We start from the raw sequence: 27,584 nt of genomic DNA, 5'->3' as shown, positions 1-27,584 counted from the left end.
TGTCTTCAACTGCTCCGTGACATTTTGACCCTTCCTCTTCTATTAAAGTTGACATGTACGGTGGAGGAAGTGTGTAGCGTCTATTCCTGAACTAAATTACACTCAGTGTGAAAAACAGCCCTACTGGTTCACGCTCACCACTCCAAACCTCTTTTCCAGTTGCTGCAGCGTGATTGCAGAATGTTTTCAGCAACAACAAAGCACTGATATAAACACAGCAAAGCTAGAAATACACCAGTGAATATTTGGTACAGGTCTATTTAACTAAATTAAATGTTCTACTCTGAAATAAACAACCGTCTCCTAAAAATTACATTCCCCCAGAACTAATAACGCATTCCCAATTACGTTTGATCTCCTCCCTGATTATGTTTGTATTTGACGTATTACACATACGTTAATTATACATGTATAGGTTGATTAAACACGTATGTTGATTATACACGTATTTTTGTTTTATTGTTTTTATGTTTGTGTTTGACGTATTACAAATACGTTTATAATCATGTGTTTGTGTTATTGTTTTCTTGCTTTATTCAAGCATATTTAAATTTTTAAACTCTGCGGAGAAAAAAGAAAAGAGGGGCGGGGTGAGGCCAGTGACAGCCGGCCGGCCCGGGCCGGGCGCCGGCCGCACCGGGGCTCGGTCTTCAGACGCTTGGCGTCGCCGTTACGCGTTAAAAATTGGAAATAAAAGGAGATATTCATATCTGGTTAAAGCTGCCTTGTTAGTGGATGTTCCACTGTGCTAAGTCTACTAGCTTAGTCATGTTGAGGTGGAGGAACATGATGTCTATCATTATGAGAACTTTTCACAGTTGTTAAGTCCTACTTTAGGGGAGTGTAAACTGATAAGCCGACAAAGCAGACTAGCTGGTGAGTATTTCATCTTCTCATATCCTGCAGCAACACATATGGTGTTTACCTGAGGGCTACCGTCTGTTTGAACATGAAGGATGAAGGATGGAACAGAAAAGAAATAGGAGTTACGCTTTGTATTCACTTCGTAAAAAGACATTTGAGCAAAATTGTCTTATTGATAAAACTATTTATTCCACAGAGCAGTTCAGCTGTTAAAGATCCAGTGTGTACACTTAAATCCCATGTTGCAGTTTGAAGTTATTGGAGGTTATTACAGACCAAAGCAGCCTCGAGCCGACCTGCTGGTCTCGGTCCTCCAATTACCTCAGCAACACAAATCCTAGAATATAAGCTCATGTCCACAGAGCCAGATATATGTGACCCCCTTGATGTAAACAGCTTGGAAAGGACTTCTGTTAACATCAATCCGATAGCTGCCTCTTAAAAAAAAACTGTTTGTGCACACATATTGATGCATTTGCTATCTGTGAGAAAACAGTTTAAACATCCTCACAGGAGCCATTTGCTGAAGATCAAGAATGCGTTATTATGGAGCAACAGGGTAAAACGCCGGTATTCCTCTGCCCCAGAGAGTAGAGTCTTTATCCCACCACTGACAACAGCACACAGGCCTGTGCAGCTAATCCCCGCCTAACGCCAGAGAACATCTCTGTGGAGCAGTGGACTAACCCACCGTTTCAGAGGTGAGCTGTGTGTGTTTATTTATCTAGAGTTGTGTAGTTGGTACTCACCAACCATCACCCGTGTGGTTTACCATGCAAATAGGATTTTACAAGTGGGAGAAAACTATTTAAATATGTACTGCCTGGTGTTGGGGAACAACTGTAACAGCAATGCATTGGTCACATTAGGTAACAGTTGAGCTCTATCATGTGGATTTAGGTGGAATATTATTTGCAAATAATCAAATGTTTGATATTTGTTTTTTTAAACGTGTGCGAAGCGTTTTCTGATTAAATACACTGTAACACTTGCAGGCTGTACTAAATAGACAGGCTGTCCTCAGGCCCTGTTCATGCTCACACCTGCAACAGGTAATGCACCAGTTTGTTCAGAACCCTCAGAGGAAGTCAGGTGACGTTGTGTAAACAGCGTCAAAGTCGGCGTGGTAAGGAAGTAGAGGTGGATGAACGGGTCAAACAAACACAGGGCGGGAAGTAAACATGGACTTATTTACCTTTATTCTGTTGCCAACGCCTTGAGAGTAAGGTACCCAACAAACAGGCTTATTTCAGTCATAAGTTACCTAACAAACAGGCTCATTTCATATTATAAGTTACCTAATAAACAGGCTTATTTCAGTCATACGTTACCTAACAAACAGGCTTATTTCAGTCATCATTCACCCAATCATTCACCCATTCACACCCATTCATACACTGATGGGAGGGGCTAAGGTGCCACCTGTCCATCAGGAGTATCTAACATTCACACACCGTGAGCACAGCTACGGGAGACATTTGGGGTTAAGTGTCTTGCCCAAAGACACATCGACATGTGCTGGCGGAGCCGGGGATCGAACCGCCGATCCTCTGATTGAAAGACGACCCTGCTCAAACGTCACAATACTTAACAGGTTTGTGACCTGAAATAAGCCTGTAAAAATGGGCGTATTTGAACTCAAACTCTGGCCTTTTCACAAACCTAACCAGGTAGTAGTGCTGCCTGAGCAACACGCACCAATCACTCATGGGGCTGGACACTCGTAGGAGAGCGCACACACAAAATGAAAAATAACTTTCTGTAAGACAAATAAGGAGGATATCATTATTAACTGGCCGTGTGGGATCTGAGAGCAGCCCACTGTTAGTAGTGGAAAATGAACTTCGGTCAAAGGTCACGGTTATGTTGGCATGAGTTCCAGATGGTGAACACAGTGAGGGCCTGGAAACCGCTCAGCGGTTATTACTATTTATTAGGATTGAAATAAGGAGGAGTTCAGATTCACATACATGAAAAACACGTTGAATAGAAATGTGTACAAACTAGTATCTTCTATTGTGATCCAAATGTGCTCTATACACTAGTATTTGCTCCAGATCGCGACCACATACAACCATTAATGATTAAGTACGGTAGCGGCATGGAAACAAGATGAGTCCAAACATTCAGTCACAGCAGCGCTTATGAAGCACAGGTAGCCCACATAGCAACCCATTGTTGCCATGTACAACACACACACACACACACACACACACACACACACACACACACACACACACACACTTATGCTATTTTAGGAATAAGCAGGCAGGCTCTTGTTAGGTGTTACATAAAATAACAAATGGTTAAAATGATGATTGTACTGCTGGGCTTCAGAGCCATCCCCAAAACAATCTGTTAATAACACATAGTTGCATTATTTTAAAACCATGTTGATTGTCGCAGTTCTCCTGGAATAAGTGCAATCGTCACCATCTCACGAAGCTAAAGGCATGATTATTTTTTACCAGTGTAAAATGTTCCTCTTTAGTTCTCTATTTGATGTCGTTCTCCGCGGACCCGCTGACAGCGGCATTAACAACGCCACAACGAGCCTGGAGGCCAATGACAAACAGCATCTTAATGATGTTTACATAGGAGTGTCTGGATGATGTATTCAATCCCACTGACTTGTGACAAAAACGGCATTCCAGCCTGATGTCACAGCGGCTGTGACATGAATCACGCGATAATAGCCGCCATTAATCACACACATTACCATTTAGGCTTCGGTGCATCTAAACGCAGCTTCGATGGCTTTACGCGGCTTATAGGCGCGTTGCCTTTCACACGGTGGTAAACGGGCGGCAGACGGTAACTGTAGCCGCTGCTGTACCTGGGGACGGGAACTCATTACTCATCACTCATCACTCATTTTGTTGGTGGTAACCAAAAGGACCGGGCGTGCTGCTAGGCAACATCACGACAAATCTATTGGTTCGGTGTTGATGATGCATTGGTAGATGATCCGTGTCCATGGTGATGTGGCTTGATGGGGAGGGGGTTCCATAATGACACGGGTCAGAGCAAAAATAAGGCTGAAGTGCAAAGTCTTTAATCATGAATCCTAGATTTTTCTTCACGATGCAAATTCTATCTGTTGTCCAGTAGCGGATTGCGTTCTCAAATACATTTTCACGATTGAAAAATTGCCCTTACATACGTACATTAGGTCTGTTGCTGAGGCGCAGACAGACATGTTGTGTTTCTGAGCACAACTAATAGATCTATGGGACCACGAGAGACTGGGTTGGGTAATTGGACAACAATTTCCTGTCATTATTTTTGCGAATGCAATAGTCTGCCTCCAAAGAACGAGCGAGAGCGACACTGCTCAGCGGCCCAGCAGCGGCAGGGAGAGACGGACTAAACGCACCGTGGACGATGGGTAGGAGCAGTAGGAACTAACTACAGGAGTGACTCTAGTTCCCTGTGCTTATCCGACTGGAGAGACACACTATCAATATCTCACACCGCGTTGACCCGGCAGTGAAAGGTGAGACGGCCCAGATGATGAATTCTGGACTACACCACCCACCAGCCTTTCTCTTCACGAGCGGGATCACACAACGTTATCAATAAGTAATGACATCCAAAGGCCACATGCAGCGGCGCTCAGTGTAATCCAGCGATGCCGCTCTGACGGCGAAGGAGAGCCGGCTGGCGGAGAGGCGTAATGATATGCAGCGCGGCCACTGAAAACAGGCGAGATGCTATTCAGTGCTGGCAGGAAGTCACCATGTGGGCGCCGCCTTGAAGGTGACCTATCATGGGGATGAGGATGCGAGGGCTTGCTACACACACACACACACACACACACACACACACACACACACACACACACACACACACACACACACACACTTTAGCATGCTTGCTGAACAAAGGAGGGCTATGGTTGGTCTACCCCGTGTGTGTTGACTGGGGCTGCACCATAATGGCCAAAAGAATTGTTTCAATCACAATTATTCATTGATTTTAGGGACGGCATGCGTTCATTGTAAACAAACAGAGCACTGATTGGCCGCTAATGTCCAAATCGTAGCTGTGCAGAAACTCGCTGTGCGAGCGCGTTTGGACGTAGCTTTACAGTCATCTCACGGCCGATGTCTCATCCCCCTCGGGCTGCGATGCATCCTGGGGAACCTTCCACTCGGCCCGAGCCCTGCGTGGGTTTGCTCCTGCAGCAGCAACGGCAGCGAGGACTAGACTCGCCAAGGCCTCGGCCAGACGTTTGCCCGTTCTCGGCTGGAGTGACGGCACAGCGCTACAACACGTCTTTGGGTTTAATTAAAGGTATTCATTGTCATTTGTATTTCTATTTTCAAGAATAAGAACGAGGTTTGGTGTGTTTGTTATCCTTAGAGATAAAAAAAAGATTTAAAAAAAATATTTGAATACCAAATTTAAAACTGAATACCTACCCTAACGACCCTAATGAGTAATATCGGGATTCATACTGGATTAATTGTGCAGCCCTGTGACTGACTGAAGTTCAGACTCTAAGCAACACCACCTGACCCTGAGACATATGCTTCTGTCGCTCCAGAGCAACCGCTCAGGCCTGATCACCTGTCTGTGTTCTCACACACACACACACACACACACACACACACACACACACACACACACACACACACACACACACACACACACATACACACACACACAAAGAAGATATTTTCAGCGGTAGCTGTTGGTCTGCATGCTGTATTAAATATCCATCGCCTGTATGACCGGAGGCATATCCCATGACATCACTGTGATCCGATTCTAGGAAGTTAATAAACGTTACTTTGTTATATAGCATCTCTTGGGCTCTGCGGTCTCTGCTTTGTATCTGGATACGGAAATCCAATTGCTGAGGAGCAGACACAGGCCTTTACCGACATGTAAACAGCACATCGCCAGAACAGGGTCCTCCAGCAGCTGCATTACCAAAAGCACACGGACGGAGGAAATATGATTCTAATGGTTTCTTCAATTTTGGTTCTTTCTTCTCAGGTCTAGAAAAAACGTATGTACTTTCCCCTTCATGTAGGCTTATATTAGCGATGAACTTCACATAAAATACACTTTTATCTATTGGCCGATTTCTGATCACTAAATTGTGTCAAATTACTAATTTGTTTCCCAATAAGTGATGTAATACGCAGGACGAAGTACAGCGTGTTGGTGTTGCAAAATAAGGTCATAATTGAAATATGCAACAATAACCAGGTATCCCTGTGTATGTAGAACACACAATGCATACGACTTGTGAGTGAACAAAGCTACGGATTGAACAGGACTGCTGAAGGAACATCGTTCTACAGAAGAAGACAGTGTTCTGGAAATGTTATCAAGAAGAAAGTACTGACAAAAGAACAAAGCAATATATTATTTTCAAAGGACATTAATGAGGCTTTCAAAAGTATTTGTATGGATGCAACAGTTTGTAAAAGAACATAAGCTCATAACCTTTACCTCCCAATGTACTGCACATCTCGTTAAAATACCTCCAAGTCTAATTATGGAACAGAAAGTTGTACCGACTGATTCTCAGTCTAAATACATTTATGAAACACGGGACTCAAAGTGTTTGACATCAATATGCTTTTGTTTTGCATTATCTTGATTTGATTTTTAACCTTTTTTGTTGATACTTTCAAATATGATAGACTGCAGGTAAAAGATATGCATATTAATTGATACTGGTTTTTGCACCCGTACTTGTGGGTTTCTACCTCATACACACATGTATTTTAATTTAAGTCTGACCTTTACTTTTATAAAATAATGTGCAAATAAAACATAAAATAGACCTCCAATGTAAAAAACACAATCACCCAACTTTCCGAACGACAGTCAGTTGCAGTAGTAAACTAAACGTGATTGTTTATTTTAATACAAGCTTTTCATCAGAACTGTTTGGCAAGGAAACAGCCTGAGAATAAGTTTATTCCTTCACTGATAAAAAAATATGTTAAAACGTATTTGCAAGTCAACTTCATTGTATTATGTAGATTGATCAAAACTAGTATTTTACAGTAATTTAAAGCGTTTCTTCTGCGTGAGTAAATAAAGGTGTCAACACACCCTCATTGACTGGTTGAACGGGTTAGCCTGAGGTGATCCACAAACCTGAGCTTCGTTGACTTTTGAAAGGGCCAGTAACACTCATGTTGTTACTCATGGCTTATTTCCCATGGCTCCTCCCACTTCGTCTTTCTATTGGAACAGATTAAATAAAAAAGATCACGTTTGTGTAGTGGGTGTTCCCAAGAAGATCGGCTGGGATACATCTTGTTAAGCAACAAATGCAGATGAACTTCAATCAAAGAAACAACCTTTCTTTTGTTATTTTTAATATCACAGATTGAATTATGCTACATTTACATCCATATACTTCGTGACGCGGGGGCGTCCCTCTCCCCAGCAACGCTTTCCAGCTCTTCCTAGGGAACCCCGAGGCGAGACCAGATATGTAATCTCTCCAGCGTGTTCTGGGTCTTCCCCGGGGCCTCTTGCCAGTCGGACGTACCCAAAGAACCGCCTGTCCCTCTCACGCTCCATTTTGCCCTCACTGGAGAACAACACTCCTGGATCTGAGGTTCAACGATCGCTCCTTTCCAGCACTCTGGATATAAAGTCTCCCGGGGAGGCTGAGCGGTGGTACTCTGTTAATTGGAGCACTCTTTCCGGTCCCCCTTTTTTTAAAATGGGAACCATGTGTCTTCACGGAGACGGCACCACTCGCTGAGATAGAAATTAGCGTGAGCTGCAATGTGAGCCGGGCATGCCGACCCCGGGCGTCGCAGGGTCTCCATTGACCTCCGCTCAGATTCATTTTGATATTAGCATACACTGCTAAGCAAGACCATTCACAAAGTGTATGGTCAGTAGAAACACAGAACCCTACGATGCCAACAGGAGAACGATGTTGGTAGGAAGGTCCACATCGGCCAGGAGGCCGCTGCTCGTGTCCCGCATGGAACCAAGAGCAGACATTGACTTGATGTTTGTTACGTAACTTTGTTTTACACAAAGTTGTTACGTGTGATATGTAACGTTATTTAAGAAAGTGCTTTAAGGGCGGTTGTTATTTATTTACAGTAGCCACGTTCTCACATTTTGTCGTTACATTATTATTTCGACACAAACCATACTCTTTTTATTTTCTGCCGACTGGACCGCGTGTGGTGAGGTCAGAGGTTTTATGCAGAATACACTTAAATGATACCATGATAGTGAATCACCTCAGAATTGAACTGTATTACTGTACTTGAATGTGTATGAGGTGTTTGACCTTGATCCTAAAGAGAAGGGCTGTAGCCTCCTCGGCCTGCTGCCTTAGTCTCTCAGTCTTTAACTAATTGGATCAATCCTGAGCTTTAATTAGAACCATCGGGTGGTCCAAACTAAAAGAGGCTGTAGGAACAGGCTTAGCTCCAATAGGCTGTATCCACACATCATATCGCTCTTGTATTTGTAATATATATATATGTAATATATATATATATATATATATATATATATATATATATATATATATATATATATATATATATATATATATATATATATATATATATCGTAATAATATGTTATACAACAACTGCATGCTAATAATAATTCCATAGAAACATGGAGTGGCTTCAGATGAAGACCATTGTCATTGTTTATCTTCTTTATATTGGTGGAGAGGAGGAGCAGGACTACTTTTGTTGTAAACTAAACTAAACTAAAAACATGATGGTGTTGTTTGTCACCACTGGGAGCCTCGAACAAGACAAACAGGGACTGAAGCCCATGAACCAACACCACTGCTTATTGGCAGTGCAGCCACAAAGTCCAGGAGCCTCTGAAATGCACCTGAAACCCACACAGAGAACCACGAGCTCCACGTGCCACGATATCAAAACAATGACCCAAAACAGGCTCATTACAGTAAGCCTATTGTGGGCCAATACAGTTGGAGGCTTGGCTCGCAGACATAAGTGATCACACTGTCCACCTTCCTGCTCCAGGATCAGGAGATAGGAAATCAATGTATCGATGTCCTGGCGCGCAGCTGCACACGTCTCTTTATGAAAGCAGGGGAACCACAGCACAGCGCGCGCGCAGGGAAACCCCGCAACTTCCTCCTGAGCCTCGCCATCCGGACACTTAACAGCAGCTTTCAATGGGAGATGGGTCTTCTCCACAGGAGCAAGAGGAGGAGGAAGAGGAGGAGGAGGAGGAGGTAATCAGAAGTGAGCACAGATGCGCGTGTCGGTCCTTTATTCTAATCACCGGAGTGACGTATCTGGGACCACAGAACAGGCTGCAGGGTCAATACGGTACCTGCTGGTGAGAACAGCCAGTGCTGCGAGCATAACGCAAAATACTCTCTGTCAATTAAGCACCAAACGACACAAAGCCCCTTTAATAGCACGCGCTGTCCCAAACACGCAGCCACAGATATGGGGGTTTCTTACCGTAAAAGGCATTTCGCGTTATCTGGCCACCCATTGCTTTAATTCCCGCACACAGTCCGCCTATCGCCGGTGTGGATTATTCAGACGCTCTCGCTCGCGCGGTCCGGCGCTCGTGACATGATTGCACGCTCGCTTCCAAAGGCAGCCTATCGCTTCTTCCCCTTAGCGGACAGATGCAGCGAGGCGCTGACCCACTCCCTCTTTCTGCTGAGCGGCAGCGACAACATTCGTGAAGGCAACTCCCCCCTCCTCCTCCTCCTCCTCCTCCTCCTCTTCCATTCACTTCACTGCGCGCTCTCTCCGCCTCCGGTCCGCGCTCACTCTCTCTGCGCCATTTACATAAAAGGTGGAGACTGGCTGAGCGCGTTTTAACGCTGTCGCTGCCGCGCGCAGCGGCGGGCACCGGAGGGCTCTGTGAGCGCGCGAGGTGGGCGTGGCCACCAGTCGGAACAAACAAAGATGTATTGACCTTTATTACATGTTATGTATTGATTCATGAACAAATAAATTCATATATACAGTGTGCAGTTCACACGTAGGACTTTTGGAATGTTGGAATATATATATATATATATATATATATATATATATATATATATATATATATATATATATATATATATATATACATACATATATATATATATATATATATATATATATATATATATATATATATATATATATGTATGTATATATCGATATATATAGATATATATATACATATATATATATATATAGATATATATATATAAAGGAGATACAAGCACAGGCCGAGTATGAATCCAGAACCTCAGTGGTCACATTCTTTGCTCTCAGCACTCACTCTTCCACCTTCCATACTTCCTTGTGCCTCAGGCCCCTGGCAGGCAGGGCGGGTGACCCCTCAGGAGTCAGGCCTCTGACTTGAGCTGTCATCACATATCGGCGGTGACCTCACGGCCCTCAATCTCAGCCACCTCTGTGTTTACTTTGGGCGCACTGTGGCACTGTGGAAGGACACGGCGTAGTGAGATGCATTACATGTAAGAATGAATGAACAAAAGAATACCGGCTGAAAGTCATTTTTGAGGTGATTTCGTCATTCGCCGTGAGAGGCCTGAATTACGGGGAGAGGTCTCCTTTGTTATCTGGCTTAACGAACCCGAACAACAGCAATCACACTGCTTATCAAGTAAATCAACCCGGGTTTCTCCACCTGTCTGTGAGTGCGTTCACATGACAGGGGACAGGTGTTTGCATCATGTGACCAATCACAAACATGAACATTTTCTACTGTTAGCAAACTATATTATTGGTCAAAGTCAAAGGAGTTAAACACATAGTCCGGGGTGAAAGTAACACAGCTGCAGATGCCAAATACAGGAAGGACCACTGGCATAAAAATCCCTGACTATAAAGGAAATACATGACGAGTAAATCAATAGGCTAATAATATTTTCCCATCCAGAGCATGAGTAGCACTGACTTCAATTACTGTTGTGTATTCCACTCATGTGTTGCTGAGATTTATTTGTATTGAATAGAATAGACAAGAATAAAATACTCTATTCATCCCCTTGGTTAGATTATGGCTTGTTTGACAATTGTATTCTTTCAGCTGCAACCCCGGGCGCTGTGAAACGGACTTGGGAGCAAATAAAAAACAGCATGGATATAAAAACATTATTCAAGGCTTACTTCTTCTGTTTTTTAATCACACACAGCACACATAACAGTACAGTAGCACAGTAGTAATGCCCGACTCTGACGTGTCACAGCATACTGCTCAAGAAGCTATTTCATCAGTGAATATATGATATGATGAATATACTGATTGTGTGTTTTTATTGCCATATAAATGTAATTTATGGTGCTGTTTTATTGCTGCTACAGCGGCTCGTTAAGGTGCCTGACACATGCAGTGGACCAAGCATTTTTTTATGTCAACAGATATAGACTGAAGCAGAATATTTTGTTATAGAAAAACATGTGGTACATATAGGAATTTTTTTTTTTTACTTTGAAAAACGCAATCACACAGCCACCACTGTGATCTAATTCTACAAATAATGTATTTCCAATCGGCCTAATAAGTGTTTATCAGGTACAGGCCTTCTTAAAAAATATGAGTACCTACCACTTATTATAGTGTATATTATTATTGTTATTATTATTATAGTCTATTCATGTTTTATTTGCTGTCAAGTTTGTTTCCCCCTGCAGGAGTTGCAGCTGAAAGAATGAGGCTAAAATATCGTCAAACATATACATCTTCAATCTGCAGAGTAGTTTAGGAGAATACACACGTGTACTTATCCATCATGCTCTATGGGGCAGTGACATTATACGCCTGATTACGAGAGGTCCTTCACTGCCTTTATCAGTTTAAACTGTGTTGCTTTCAGTCTAAACTATAACTTTAGCTTCTTTGTACATGTGTGTAATGTTATCTAATGATCTGATTCTGTTGTAATCATGTGTTTTTATACATACAGGCTCAATCTCAAATGTAACTAACAACTACAGCTGTCAGATTTAGTACCGAAGAATTGTATTTTAGTTCAATGACTGAGTAAATGTGACATGGCAGCTGGAGTATTGCGATGTTGTGAGATCACTCTTGAATGGGCGTGATCACGTATCACACCAAATCCATCTGGCCAGGCTTCAAGTAATGTGTTTGTGTCCATTAAGCCAGAGCACGGACCAATCGGCTTCATGTAAAGCGATTGTGGTAGCTAGGGGCGTGGCTTAGGACAACGATTGTTCATCCAATCACGTGCCAAGTATGTTTGGAAAGTGTCTGGCCTTTACCAAACGTTTCCAATGACGACTTCTCGTGTGGTTCTGTGTAACAAACCATCTGGCTAGCCAGGTTACAGTAAAAGTACTTAATTATCAATTGTGCACCGTTTCAGTCACAGTTTGGGTCATGTTCAATTACTGGAAATTATAAACTTCATTTTTGCATCGTTCATGTTTTGGAAATGAATTATGGAAAAACATCTATTGGGAAAAGGAGGCTATTCTGATTGTTCATCAGGACTCATTTAGGGATATAATGAAACTACTTAAATGTGAACAGGACGGAGAAGCAGTATAACAACTGGCTGCGTTTCAAATCCTGCAGGTAATAATATTATTTCCCCATCACTTTTAATGATTACGACCATGGAACCATAATAAATACTCTGGCCTTGCATGGGATGTTGATCAAAATGAAATCAGGACCACAACCTCAAGGTTCGGTTTGCTAAATGAGACACTGTGGACACACACATGGTGCGCACATGTGAGGTGAAGACAGTGGTGGGAAGTGCTCATAGCAAAATGAGGGGCTGACCATATGTGGTTTCATGTGTCACCTCCGCTGACAGTTGAAAAAATCTGTGCGTGTGTGCGTGTGCGTGTGTCGTTATCACAGCTTCTCCTCTCCTTGTTCACATAGCCGGCCGTCCATGTGCATGTTAGTGCATGTGAGTGTCTCCCTGGTTAGCTCATGAACGCCGCTATGCTCTGCTCTCATTTGGCGGTTACAGCTGCTAATGTCATCCAGACAGACAGCGCCGTACCTCTGGTTCCTCCTTTAGGTTAACACTGCTCTGTCAGCACTCGTTAGCTCTGTTAGCACTCGCTAGCACTGTTAGCACTCGTTAGCTCTGTTAGCACTCGTTAGCACTGTTAGTACCGTTAGCTGTAAGCCACCGGCTCGCCGTTGACATGCCGAGAGCCCTTGAAAGGTAATATAAATGCTCCCGACCTTGGATGTTGCACCTTGAAACCAATGCAATTTCAAGACATCACAAACAACAGAACTTGAAACTAACTTCCTGATTGCATTCATCTGTATTTACAAGTTAGATAACAAAGCATTCATTTTTGATGAGATAGAATAACAGCATAAAAAGATTTAAAGTCTAGAGATAATGTCTTTTTATTCTGACAAAAAGCTGTGATAAAAGTAGCACCAACAGGTCAGCTGAGTCGGAAAGGTCTCCTTAGGGATGACATCAATGCACCGAGGAATAACTGCTCTTTGTCAGGCGAAGCAAGAAGAGCTGTGACTGGACGCGGGCCAGACACGTTTCAGGAAGAAACATCAGACCGGGGTTTTTTAACGTAGACACTTCTTGTGACCTTGAAGATACACGGGAGAGGAAAGGCCTGAAGTGAAGTGCGCTTCCTTGCCCGGCGTGACGTCGGTGCTGGACGTGATTGCATTGCTAGAACATCCTTCCTTTGTACAGTGCCTTTTACTTCCTGTTTTAAAAATGCAGCCACCACTCTGTCGATGTTCACCTTGAAACATCAAAGTCTCCTTTGGCCCGCTGTCCTCTCTGCAGCATGATTGAGGTGCACGTCTGAGAGTCTCTACGTAACATGACATAACTTACACAGATAATGAGAACTTTAAAGATAAAGGTAGGATTCGGTAGGACACGGTGTATAAATGACTGCACAGAGGTTTTTATTACATGAACCCTTTTCCTAAGAAGTCTTTGAACTGTGAGACTGTTAATGCTCTCATATTGTTGTAGTCCTGCAGACATACAGAGTCCAGGCCAACATTAGTTTGAGTTTCCTATACCTAAAGAACAAACAGGAAGATATTATGAATACGCATTGATACCTGCTAGAAAATACAGTCAAATTCCTTCCCAATAAAGTTGCTGCTGATTCACATTCATCTGCTTCTGAAAGATAAAACAATAACTATGAAAGCAACCAAGGAAAAAAAAGGTGGACGTCCACATTGTATGGCTTCATATATTTGTGTTTATTATCATCAAACAAACAGCCGATGGCACATTGTGTTGACTCAGTTCTACTCTTTGACTTGAATTACTGAACCTTTGAATAATGCAAATCACCATCTAAATGAATAGTTACTGGCATGAGGTGAGCTCACACCCACAGGGCCTTCAGCTGATACAGTCAATATGGGGTGAGAGATGAGTCTGTGGGTGAGAGATGAGTCTGTGGGTGAGAGATGAGTCTGTGGGTGAGAGATGAGTCTGTGGGTGAGAGATGAGTCTGTGGGTGAGAGATGAGTCTGTGGGTGAGATGAGTCTGTGGGTGAGAGATGAGTCTGTGGGTGAGAGATGAGTCTGTGGGTGAGAGATGAGTCTGTGGGTGAGAGATGAGTCTGTGGGTGAGAGATGAGTCTGTGGGTGAGATGAGTCTGTGGGTGAGAGATGAGTCTGTGGGTGAGATGAGTCTGTGGGTGAGATGAGTCTGTGGGTGAGATGAGTCTGTGGGTGAGAGATGAGTCTGTGGATGAGAGATGAGTCTGTGGGTGAGATGAGTCTGTGGGTGAGATGAGTCTGTGGGTGAGAGATGAGTCTGTGGGTGAGAGATGAGTCTGTGCCCCTCTTAGCTGTGACGTGGTAGTCGTTCTGTCAGCCTCTGCATACGAATGAAACGGTTCCAGGATTTGTGTAAACTGAGTGCAGCCGTTACGTATCGCGCGGCAACAGATCTGACATGGTGGCTGATGATTAACCAACCCTCATCACCGCATGTCCCAGCATGCTTCAGTGTTTGACGGCAGCTGCAGACCAGACCTGACCAAGGTTTCCAGGACAACCAGTGTGAGAGGACATTACGTACAGCTAACGGGGAAGCATATGTAAGCACACACACACACACACACACACACACACACACACACACACAGGGTCCATTAGTCCAATGCAACATGATATCCATCAACAGCAACCGTACAATGAGAAATAAAAGAGTCAGCGGCCACAGGAGCGGCAGCAGAATGGAGCCTGCATCCTTCTCTAAGTGATTTGTATGGAAGTGAAAGGGAATCTGGCAGCAGATGCCGAGTGGTGAGGTGCTTCTGCGTTTGGTACTGTCTGAGAGTGCTATGCAAACAAACAAAAACAGTTTTTAGCATTTTAGCACAAGGCCATTTGCAATATATGAGTAACAGTATTGGAGAACTTCAGGCGATCCAGAAACAGATCAAGATGGGAGGAGAGGAAGAGGAGCTGCAGGGGATCTACATTTTTACAAAAGTGACTTTGGATCATTGTCTAACGGAGAGAAAATGAGAAATTTGGGAAAAGAGAGGGGGACAAGGTGAGAGATACTGCGGCACACATTGGAATAATGACGGCTCCTGCTTTCATGAATCCAGCCTTATTGCAAATCCCTTCCTGTCTATTCTGAGACATGCCCTCAGCAGGTATTCCAAATAACTGCACTCTTAGTTTTTAGCAAAGGTGAAAGTTAGTTTGAGGGCAGAGGATGTCTGGTGTAATGTAGTTCTTTTCATCAGAGTTGAAGTTAGGAGGTGATAATTAGATCTGTCACTCTGCTTTAATATCTCCAGAGCAGCTCGGCCCAGAGAGAAACACCTCATTGTCTCTGCTGCTCAGGAACTGAAATACAGCTTCCATGCCTGATACGCTCCGGCAAAATGTGCTGGTGAGGAGTGATGGGCTCCAGTGGGGTAACACTGTGGATATGAAAGGATTTGAACGATCAATTTGATATGCTCTACATGTTGCCTGCTGTATGAACAGTGCTATATTATTCATGTTATCAGTGAAGCAGCATCACACACTAGAAGAGCCGGGGTTCAGCTAAATGTTAACATCTCAGAATGACACTGACCAGTAAGCCGATGTGTAATGTTAATCATGTTAGCCATCTTAGTCTTGGTGTTTGCGTGCTAGCATTTGCTGTTCAGCTGTAAAAAGCTGTAAAAAAACACAAAGAAACGGCAACGAGAACACCATCAGTTAAAGTCCGGGGGGGCAATTCATCTGAGAAGCGTTTCTTTTGTCTTATTTGTTGAAATTCTCTTTGCGTCTCGACGACGAAGATGAAACAGACAGCCGTGAGAACTAACTGTTCCTTGTTAAGGTCCATTATGATGCAATGTTTGGGGTTTTCTTACATGTGAATGAGACATGAGGTGGATACAGGGCCGGATTAAAGACATTACATTACGCTCTTTTTATGGAGCATGCTTGTAATTATCTACGGTCAGGACGGTGCTGGTTTTGCAAAAAAGCCTCCCAGTTGTAGTCCGAGTCACACGTCCTCCTCTTCATCTGAGTATAAGAGTTATACTCACGTTGCATGTGGAGGGAAATGCGGGAAAACGTTTTCCTGATGAAAATGGAGAAAGTTCCACATGTTCTCTGTTGAAAACCAAAAGTGTTTTGATTCGTCACTTTAGCAACGTTGCTGCAGATTTTTTAGATGACGGATGTCAGTGTTGTAAACAGAAACAAACAATTCATGAACAATGCTTAGTAGTATCTTACATGTAATTAGGTACCACTGTTGCATATCATCTCCCGAGATAACAGCAGCTTTATTTAAAGTCAATGTTTGACATTGAAACTCGTTGCTTCCTGTGTGACTCACATAGTGAGATAAGACGCTATAAACTAAATGCTGACAGTAAGGTTCCATTATACCACAGGACCCACAGCATTAATTAATGAAGACAGGATCATTATCATTCTTCCTCAACAAATATTGTATTTATTATTATTTTATTTTATTCTCATCAAATGCAAACAAATAAAAACAACGTGATGTCAGTGTGGGACTCAGGATACAGCAGCATGTGCTGGATGTTGGATGGATGGATGTGGAGCTCGGTCCTCAAAGACGAGCTGCAACACGGCATCCACACCACCTGTACTTTTACAGGTATTACATTTGAATATTCATTAAACACATTCATTTCCTGATACATTCTTTGTCATAAGAATATACATATTTCCCATCCAACTGCACAGGATCTGTTTTGACTGGCTTTTGCTGTGCGTTCACCTTCTTGGATCCAGCAACACACGACCGTGTGAACAGCTGTTCTGCAGATTATTATATGTATTATTACGTGTATTATTATGTGTATTATTACGTGTATTATTATGTGTATTATTACGTGTATTATTATGTATATTATTACTTGCACAGCATTCACATGAAAGGGAAAACCATACTGTTGCTCGTGTTTCTTCTTTTCACCACACAATGTTTGCAGGTCTTGTAATATACAAAAACACATTTAATGAGTTACATACATTTGCCTCTCAGGTACTTCAGTGTACATTAGGGAGTGGAACCTATAGTGGAGAGTAGTTGGGTCCTGAGGTGCTGCTGTGATGCGCTAGAGCTCTAGAAATGTCTTCTAGTGATGACTTTATACTGGGATGTGAATTTTAATGGATTAACTAGGAATGTAATATGCCACTTAAATCACTAAATGGAGTTAGTTTAGACAGCTAAAATGTTGATTTGTTGTTATTTTCTCCACTGTGTATTTACCATTGCTCCTTAATAAAGTAAAAACTGTTAATTAAAACTGTTAATTAAAATTAAAATAATAATCAGCAGCAACTCTTCTAGGCAGCCTGCATGTCTGGGGCCTCCCAAAATGCACAAATTGATATTTGATGAACAAACAAAATAACTTCTAACTTCCGCGTGAATATTATCACCAGCGGCGCAGAGCCTCGTCACCGGGGAGCGTTGAGGAGGCCGGATGGTTCTACTGCAGGCGCTAATGCATTTTGACATAACAAACAATAACCTATTACTACAGCAAATGAGATTCAATGAACCCAGGTTAATATGCAACATAATGGAAATGCATATTATTACATGTTCAGCATTATAATGCAAAACAAGCACAATGTATTCCAGATACAGTATATTGAGTGCTTTGGAGCACATATGTTCTTATGTTCTTTGTTTGTGAATGAAGCAATGTTAACTTATCATTATCTTTTGATATTGTTATTTTATTTTACTAAATTATTTTATTTCATATATTTAATTTCTTAGTTTATTTTGATGGTGTTGATTGGTTTTATCAGGGTTTAACTCTTAGTTGGGCCTCATGTTGTTTTATTGACTCACTTTAGCTGCTTTGTCTGTCAAAGTCTAGTTGAGTCTTACTAGTTTTTTTTGTTTTTAAGTTGCCTACCCCAGCCTTAATGTTAAAGGAATAAAAGACACTTTCCCCTCTCTTGCTGTGAGTGAGATTAGAAGGAGGACATTGCTCTCCTGTCTGTACAGTACATGTGAAGCGGTGGTGCCCGTTAGCTTAGCTTAGCATGAAGCTGTAAAGAGGAGGGAAACCGCGAGCCGGGCTCCGTCACAAACCCTCCTGACTGCACACTGATTGACGCGCTGGCTCTCGTTAGTTTCATGTGAACTAACGCCAACATGTAAACGTCTCAGCTGGTTGCCTCGGACGCAATGTGTTAATTTGTGAGTAACGGGGCGACATTGTCATCCATCGAGCGCACTGTCGATAAAAGCAAATGAGTCCAAGAACATAAAACCAGAAAGGGAAACTCACTGTTTCCCGCAGCGCCCTCTCTGACGGGGCAGGAGGACATCTGGTTGTAATTCCTCTCAGAACCGATCCATGAGACTTTTAAATTGCAATTCCGATCATCATGGGTTGTTTATTGCTTATTACAGTAAATTAATATTGGACAGCTGCTGCTTGCGGAAACATATGAATGCGTTTGCATGGATTTTTGGCGTCATCCATCAGTGGCCCTGCTGCTTTAGTGGTTTCCAAACCGTGCCCTCTGTGAATCAGCGCTCTGTAACTTTCACGACACCCACCGGCTCATGTCACGTTTGGCTAAAAAAGGATACCTCCAGACGCTGAGACGGATCACCAGCGCTTTCTGTTATCCATTTATGTGGCCCTCGCTTTATCTTTCCTCTCATTTATCACATTTACAACCTGGGTTAGCCTTCTCTCGAAGTTTTTAGGCTGAGATCCTCGAGGAGCTGCTGAGCTGAGCGAGATCAAAAGAAAGGAAACTGTTGTGGTCGTCCCACAGAGCTGGCACACCTCAGAATGAAATCACCTCAAACACTGCTTCATACATCCTCAGTCAAACAATGGCCTTTTTAATTATACACTGGAGAGCCCACCAAAAATATCGCCGAGGGCTAATCTGTTCCTCGGTTCATTTGGGACCGTTACAGAGTTAAGCAGATTGTTTTAAGGGCATCTTTTAATCTTGTTCCCACGGCTGCCATCTGAGAATTAGTTTCTCTTCCAGCATGAAAAACACAAGAAGAAGTCTCATGCTTCGCTCTGAGCCTGAGAGAAAGACGGAAGACTGAAAGGGAAAGAGGAGTCACAGGATTCAGATGAGATCTGGTAGCTTCAGGGTGCAAGAACCAGGAAGTCATGAGGAGCAAGGTTGCACAATGTGCGACAGAAAGCTCGGAGAAAACACGTTTCTAGGAACGCTCCATGGAGAGGGACTGTAGTTATTTCCATTTTTATTTACAGTTGGTATTCCTGTTCATCACTTAGAATGCAGTGATGTATGTGTTGCACCCACAAACACATCCTTCTTCAGTTTTGCAACTTTTATTTAACAAATCCCAGTTTAATAACAAGCATACGTTTTTGTCTTCAGCCAGTATACTGCACGTCTACTTTGCTCCTCTCTTAAAGAGACAGCGCTCCTTTCTAAGGGGCCAATGCAGTACTGTCTGCCCTTCACGGCCAGTATGTGTACAGGTAATGTCATGTTCTCAAACATTGGAACAACAACATGTGACTTCACTTAAACACACAATTTAAAGTAAATTGTTAGTATTGGACACAGTTGTATTAAATTAGTAAGACATATGAAAAAACATATTTCAGGGCGCTACATATGCACATAATATGAAGAGTAATTGCTTTTGAACCGCAAATAGATCTTTCAAAAGGACACACACTTACACCAACTCAGATGTAAATACAGAGGGGCGAATTTTCAAGTTTGCAGCTGCTGAACCTGCACAAATGAGACTAAAAGACACAAAGTGGAGCTCTCAAAGCACCTGCAACGGGTGAAATTCACCATTAATCTCGTCTCGGTGCTCCTGTGCTACTTGCTGTTATTGGAAAATGCAGACAGTTGAGGCAAATTGGCTCGTATACTAGTCTCATGTGAATAGGGCTGAAGTTTATTTTCTTCCATTTTACGTGTGTAACTACAGTGATTGTGGTTTGTGTGGAAATCTCTGGTGACCGACACTCAGAACTGAAACCTGAGCACCTGCTTCCAAAGTTATCAGCACACAGGTGGCTCCAGGCACAAACCCGTGTCTCGGGCACTCATTGGCTGCAGATCCCTGACTCACTCCCCAAATGTCTGGCATGCTAGGTGACTGGAATGTTAGGCAGCCATCCAGTCGGTGAACGGATAATTTTATGAACCCAGACACGAGGACGTCTGATAGTCCGACGTCTTTGGAACTTCCACAACACGTACAAAGCAGAAATAGTGTTTATTTCTTCCATGGATGGCAAATGACATTAATAACCACAAAGTCACGCGAGTGACGCAACGCGAAGATTCGCTTCATTTTTGCCGTGAAAGCAGCGTTTGCAGCTCGAACGAGCGATGACTCATCTTAAAATGTGCAGCCATCTGCTGTGTAATATAATTATGGCTTCAGAGAAATAATGTCATTGTGTTCCAGCGTTATCAGTGTAGCGATGAAAGGAGACATTGTGCTTCTGAACAAACACATCCTGAGGGATCACATGTGATGAACGGGATGAAAGTCTCCTAATATCTTTCTCTGAGTGGCATGATCAACAGAATCAACAATGCAGTCGTTTGGCTCTTTAAAGTGCCTAAAAAGCAAAGAATGACACATGAAGATATCCACTCAGACGCAATGATCACACGTCCAGAGGTCCAAAGGTCAGAGGTCAGTCGTTGAGGCCTCTTTGTTCAGGATGGCAACAGCAGTGTGCCAAAGACAACCAGGAGGAGGATTGGACGTCTACGGTCATATTTCATGAAGTTATTCCAACATGATGCAAATATATACCAACAACAACAGACACCGTTTGTGCTGTTCTAGTAGTCTCGTGGTATTTCATCAGACTATTTTTGAGGACAGTCATGAGACACATGAAAATATCTTCTTTCTATTTTGCTACTGTTTGTCTGCAGCTTTATCAAAGTTGCATCTGTGAGCTTTAGGCAAAAACTGGATGTGAAACACATTCTAATGTTATACATCCTCTGGAATCAAACGGACCTCTCCTGTGCTGTTAGACTCAGTGTTTGATTAAGTTTGGTATGTGTGCTTGCGGTCCTGTCTCCTATAACGATGCTTCTATACAACCAAACTGCATTGGGAGTTTTGTTTCAAGAGAAACGGGTTTTGTCGTGTGTTGAGTGTCACAAGTGTATTTCCCAGCCTGTGGCTGTTCACATACGTGGGAGGTTGGAGGGTCTTTTTGTTTTTTCTTTTTGTTTTGTTGAAATTTCCAACATTAACCACAAGTATGTAGAACTGTTTAAAACTGACTGCAATCTGGGAGCAATTCCCTCTAAACATAATTGACACCATGGAGTTTGCTGTTCCGACGTATGTGGAATTTACACAACAAGTATAAAGCAGAACTAGTGGTTATTTCCGTGGTGGATGAAGGAAACTCCGTTTTACGGAGATAAGCCAGACAGTGAAATTCACCGAGCTGTGTGCGGCTACGGTGTTATGAACCCAAACACGAGGGCGTTTCATGTTCCGACATGTTTGGGACTTCCACAACAAGTATAAAGCAGAACTAGTGGTTATTTATTCCATGGTCGATAGCGGAAATGAAAGCTCTTTTCATGGAGAGAAGCAACAGAGATAAGCCACGCCCCCTTTAACATTTGCGCCGCTTTCGGTGTGAACACCCTTTTATTGTCAAGCGAGTAAACTGCAGCGATAAACGCGGCGCGTCAAATTCGGTGTGAACGCAGCATTAGAGATGATACAGCACAGGGACATTGTTCAGACGTTCTGCGAATCCTCTCGTCCTTTTGTCTTGTGAGATCAAATGTGACTCACACATCCAGAACAAGAGCCTCTCGTCGTTAGTGGTTGGTGGATTTGTGTGTCAACAGTTCTAAGAACATATATATCGACGTCCCCGGTGTGTGAAGGCCTTAACAATATGTGACACCGCCAGTGGTGCATAGTAACGTAGCAAAGTAGAAATACTTTGTTACTGTACTTAAGTCGTTTTTTGTATATCAATACTCTACTATTTATATTGATGTTGACTTTTACTTTTACTTCACTACATTTTGCAAAGAAAACTGATACTTTTACTCCGATACTTTTCCCCTTGTCCTTGGTCATGGTGGCCACAGCACTTAAACGAATACACTTCATAATTCTCAAAATTCTGACCCTTTGCTTTTTTATTAACAGCATTTACTTTAACTTTCAATACTTAACTACATTTAATATCAGAAAATTACTTTTGATACTTAAGTCCAGTAAATATCAGATACTTTAGATGTTTACTCAAGTAGTATTTTAATAGGTGACTTTTACTTTTACTGGAGTCATTTTCCAGTAAGGTATCTTTACTTTTACTCAAGTATGGCTTTTGGTGTTCTTTATACACCACTGGCCACCGCCAGGTAATGGTAAGAGGTGGTGGTGCTTTCTGTGGGATCAGGTCGCTACACTCCCACCCAGTCTCTCTCATCCTACCACTCCAGCACGATACTCTTGGAAATGTCCCATGGCCACTCTACTGGTGACAGATGGTAAAGGCGGGTTAACAACTCCCCAAATAAATACCTAATCCCCTCCTCACATGGGCCGTAGCACAACGCAGAGATTATCCCGTCAGAAACACTGCTGAGCTCTGCAGAGCAGCGGGCCGGAGGGGAGTTTCCTCTGTGGGTGTCTGTGTGAAAGGATGTGAAAGCAGTGACTTCCTGTGCTTTTTGAGTGAGGTAGGTGATGAGAGGCAAATCATTCACAACCTATAGTACCTAGTAATATTGATTACGTCGTCATCAATAGAATAGAGAGACAGATCTATGCACCAACAACATTATTTTCCTTTGATGACTCATAGTGGCTTTAGTTCCTTAGTTTTAGCATCCTATTTGGGATTTTCCCATCTGTATGGCGACCAGGATACAATTAAGGCACTTTTATGATCATAAGCCTTGTAACTGTTGTCTAGGCACAAATATGCTGACTACCCCAATAAAGATAGGAACATTACCTGCTTTTATGCACAGTGACAGATGTGTTTTACTGGAACCATTCTGTGATATGAGCCGAGAGTCTGGGCTCCACAGACTTTACAAGGGGAGATGGGAGTGGATGTTGGAATTATTATTAGCTGAGTGCAATTTCCAGTTTTATCACAACTCAAGTTTTGTGTTCATGCTTTTGGCCATCATTCACACGCGATAACATTGTATTGTTTTTGGGCAGACTTTTTGAAGATAAGAAACTATTTCATTCTAGTGTTGTTGCCAAACTTTTCCCTTTGGAAAAGGCCCCGGAGGCTTTGTACATTTCCTCTGTGGCAGCAAAACAAGGAACATGGACTTTTGAGAAATGAAATCCAATCGGTTAGACTGAGCTAACTAAACACGCCGAGAACGGACTAACTCTGAAAGACACACTATAAGCACATTTAAAGAAACTTGCTATCCTAGCATAACGAGACGTGAGCTGGTTAGCTCCCGGCCGCCGCTCTCATACGTTAAGCTGATACCTGTGGTTGTGAGAGCGGAGCAGCCACCCTCCACTTCCCCCCAGGTAACACTGTTAGCTCTGTCAGCACCTTTGCTGTAGTTTGCACTGTTAGCATCATTAGCTGCTAGCTGCAGGCCCAGCCGCCAGTGCCTTTAAAGCCGCAGTAGCCGTGATGTAAAACTACTTTAGCTGTGAACACATAAGCATGTACTTCATTCCCAGACTTACGTTTGGGACCATGCAGTAATTGTTGGGATCTTGGAACACAACAACAACAACATCAGACTTTTGAAAAATGAAATTTTTTTCCTATTATATTATGATTCCTTTGCTGTGAGGAAGTTCTAGTCACAGATCTTCTGTGAATTACATTGAGTAGCTGTGCTATGGAGATGTTGTTTTACAGTTAAACTATAGGAACATTTAACAGTTTCCCAGCATGCAACAATTCATTTTGTCACAATGTGCCTCAACGCTAGCATGCACCAAAGCGCAGAGCAGCAACGTCTCCCTTCTCTAACTGTGCGATCACAACCATTTGTGTGGTTGATATTCTTCTTCTGATCTGGTGCCATATAGAACAGCAATTGGTCTGGAGGTCTGCTCGGGAAAAGAGAAGCAACACATTTGTTTTGACGTTTCCAGCATTAGGTCACATTAGGACGAGGTACTGCGGGCCTCTTCCAGTCAGTTCATTCTCTGACCACAATGGCTCCACTGCAGAGCCGCTCACCACAAGAAGCCTCCATGTCCGTTACATATCATCCTGGATGAGTAACGCTGTTTGATTTGAATTAGGCAATTATAAGAGACACACTCTGTTGAAAACAACAAAAAGCATGTGTTAAATATTTTTTGTTCACAAGTTAAAAGTCTTTTAGTGCACGAAAAGGAATATTTAGTTGATGAAGATGATCTTTTTGGTACATACATACATACATACATACACACTGTGACGTCTTAAGAGGTCGGGATCGTGAGGTGAGGCGTGGGTGCACAGATCAAGACGACAAGCAAGGTTTTTTTAACTCAAAGTTCTGTATTCAGATTCTTCTTAGCAAAAGGAAAACTTAACAAAAAGTCGTTAAACAAAACAAACATAAGTACTTCAGTTGACTCCTGGTTCATTGTCCTTAACGTAATATACAACTTTCCTTCTCCACTCCTGTCCTTTGTTCTCCCTCACACCAGCTCTGCACCGGGTCATCAGCCTCCTCTCTTTCAGCTGGGCAGCAGCCTTGGGCCCGGATTATAGTCGCTGCTGCAACCACTGGGAGGGGATGTACCTCTCCCAGTAAACACTCCCTCTTATGACATCACAATAAGAAACATACATGACCTGAACTTAACATGGTGTATCTGTCTGAGGGTTCCATGATTCACCCAGCTTTTACAGAACTCACTGCATGTATACAGATAGAAACTTTATTAATCCCCAAGGGGAAATTTGTTGTCGCAGTAGCGCCTTACAACTTGAAGATACAAATAAACACACTAGATAAAATATATAAAGAAGCAACAAGGATGAAAGATATATACAAAATAAAGTAAAATATAAATATATATATACACAATAAATAAAAGAAAAAAAGAAGAGAGGAAAAGTGGAAAAAATATAATAAAAGAAAAAACATACAGGCAGCTACTGCGACAGAAAGCACATGATCATGATTCAAGACGAGCAGTGGCGGCTGGTGGAATTTGTTTTGGGTAGGTCCAGCCAATCAATTTCAGCAAACATCCCTGTATGATTCAATGCAAAAAAAAGTTCCACACATTACTACTTTGCAGTTAAATATTTCATATTTATTCCAACACTCTGACATACAAACGGCGCACATTGCGACTTCCGTTTAAAGCTTACGAGCCATCTTCAAAATAAAAGCATCTCATCTTACAGACATAATTTTTTTGAATGCTGTCTGTGAACCTCTGGACAAGTCCATTAATGAAGACAGGGTCGATGTTCCTCTTCTGCAGCTGGTTGAATAGCATGTCTTTGCGAGAGAAGAGAAGCCGGCGAGAACACAATAGACCGGCGTGACAAGAACACGCGAGATGAGAACTAGACACAAGCCCTGAGAGAACAAAGACATGGGAACGCGCACCGTTGGGCTTGATGAGAATAGCCCTCCCGGAAGACGTTTTTAGGGCGCTGATTGGATAAATTGTATGTCATTCATTTATTTCTTTAATCAGTGATTGGCTAAACGGCGTATTAGACCCGTCTTCCTTGGGCCAAATCGATCTAGCCCCAGCACGTGCACTAGCAGCAGAGACGTGCACGTGAGCAGCTGAGAGGTGCATGAGCAGAGCAGGAAAAGCATGTATTTTGTGCAGATATCCTATTTTACAAATATTACTGGGTATATTCCTTAGCTCAAAAACACAAATATTGACAATTTGTATAATTTATTAATATTATTATAATTTTTATAATTAATACTATTATAAATAAATAAATATATTTTTTTGGGTGGCTCAAGGTGGGTGGGGCCAAGCCCTGTTGCCCTCTATTGGCCGGCCGCCACTGAAGTCACTGAAGCCGAGGCAAATTATTCCTCATCTTCCCGCATAAAGTCTGTGGAGCGGCTGAGTACACAAGCTACCAAAGTACCATTACAACCCACATCTGCCGCTGTGCATACGAGCAGGCCATATTCCCGTCTTTATAGGGGGGAAGTCGATAGATTCGTTCTCTTGGATAACAGTTACAAGGCGTGTGATTTACCAAGTGTCATAATTCTGTCCCGGTTCCCATAGCGTGAGAGCAGGAAGACAACTATTGCCATCAGAGCACGACAATAAAGTGACACAGTTGACACAGGCTCACGCTGCATACTGGGAATACAAATGCTCAATTTCATCAAATCTCAGACAATACATGACACGAATACACTAGGATGTACCAGATTGTTGTGCTTGTGTTTTTCAAGAGCAAAACAATCTGCAGCAATCTCAAAATGCATTCATTACAATATTGTGTTGTCTCCTTGCCTTTGCATTGTCTTATATAAGTGTGACACATCGTGGAGCCCGATGAGCTCATCGAGCACAGGCAACAGTCAGGGTTGGGAAATGGGGAAACTCGTGTTTACAAAGTGTAAACGCTGCATTGCAGCGCCCGAGGAGCGTGAATCCTCCGAGGAGCGACAATGTGCCTGTATCACCTCTTGTTAAGGCTGTTTCGAGAACACCCCCGGGCAGGCAGCTGTACTGTCGCTGCCACGTTGCATAAGCAGGTCAAGCAGGGAAGAAAACTGCTGAAATGTTTTCTGAAGATTCCCTGGGGCGTCGTACGAGTCTCTTTTGTAGTTACGACTCCACTCTGCTCTGCAGTGTTTGAAATATGGCCCACGGCTCCCCAATCACAACACAAATACACTGTTATTTAATTTAGTCATATGAATTTAGTACAAATTGTGGGCGGGTCTAAAGACACCAGATTTTCCCCCAAGAGGCAGCTGTTTGTTCCAAGTCAACGTCATCGTTGACTTAGTTGTCGTGTAACCTCCGTACTCCACGATCTGCTCCCAAACCCAACCGGGCAGGAGGCTGAACAGGCACACTGATCACCCGTGTTGCTGGACCAGGTGAGAACGTCCTGACGACATTGTGCCGTAAACCTGCGCTCTTCTGTATGTCCACCAGGGGGCGACAGATAGAGAAGCGTCTGAGAAAATGACCCTACCTCTGTTCCTTCTCGTTGCAAAACAACACGATGGAGATGAGCAAAAATGGCGAACTTGAGATTTCAAA

At 42.8% G+C, this 27,584-nt stretch overlaps 1 protein-coding gene across 1 annotated transcript in view; it reads right to left on the bottom strand.

The window, feature by feature from the left end:
- The window catches only part of neurl1aa (neuralized E3 ubiquitin protein ligase 1Aa), a gene marked incomplete at its 3' end in the record, with an annotated part of 40,714 nt that extends 31,269 nt beyond the window's left edge, over positions 1-9,445 (bottom strand). The window contains exon 1 of the mRNA XM_079219519.1: positions 9,324-9,445. Within this exon, the coding sequence (XP_079075645.1) occupies positions 9,324-9,357 (34 nt within the window). The 5' untranslated portion in view covers positions 9,358-9,445. The remainder of the gene's footprint in view (positions 1-9,323) is intronic.
- Between the last annotated feature and the right edge of the window lie 18,139 nt (positions 9,446-27,584).

Source organism: Taurulus bubalis, assembly GCF_910589615.1.
Source record: "Taurulus bubalis genome assembly, chromosome: 6".
Taxonomy (NCBI): domain Eukaryota; kingdom Metazoa; phylum Chordata; class Actinopteri; order Perciformes; family Cottidae; genus Taurulus; species Taurulus bubalis.
This window is presented reverse-complemented; position numbering and strand designations above follow the sequence as displayed.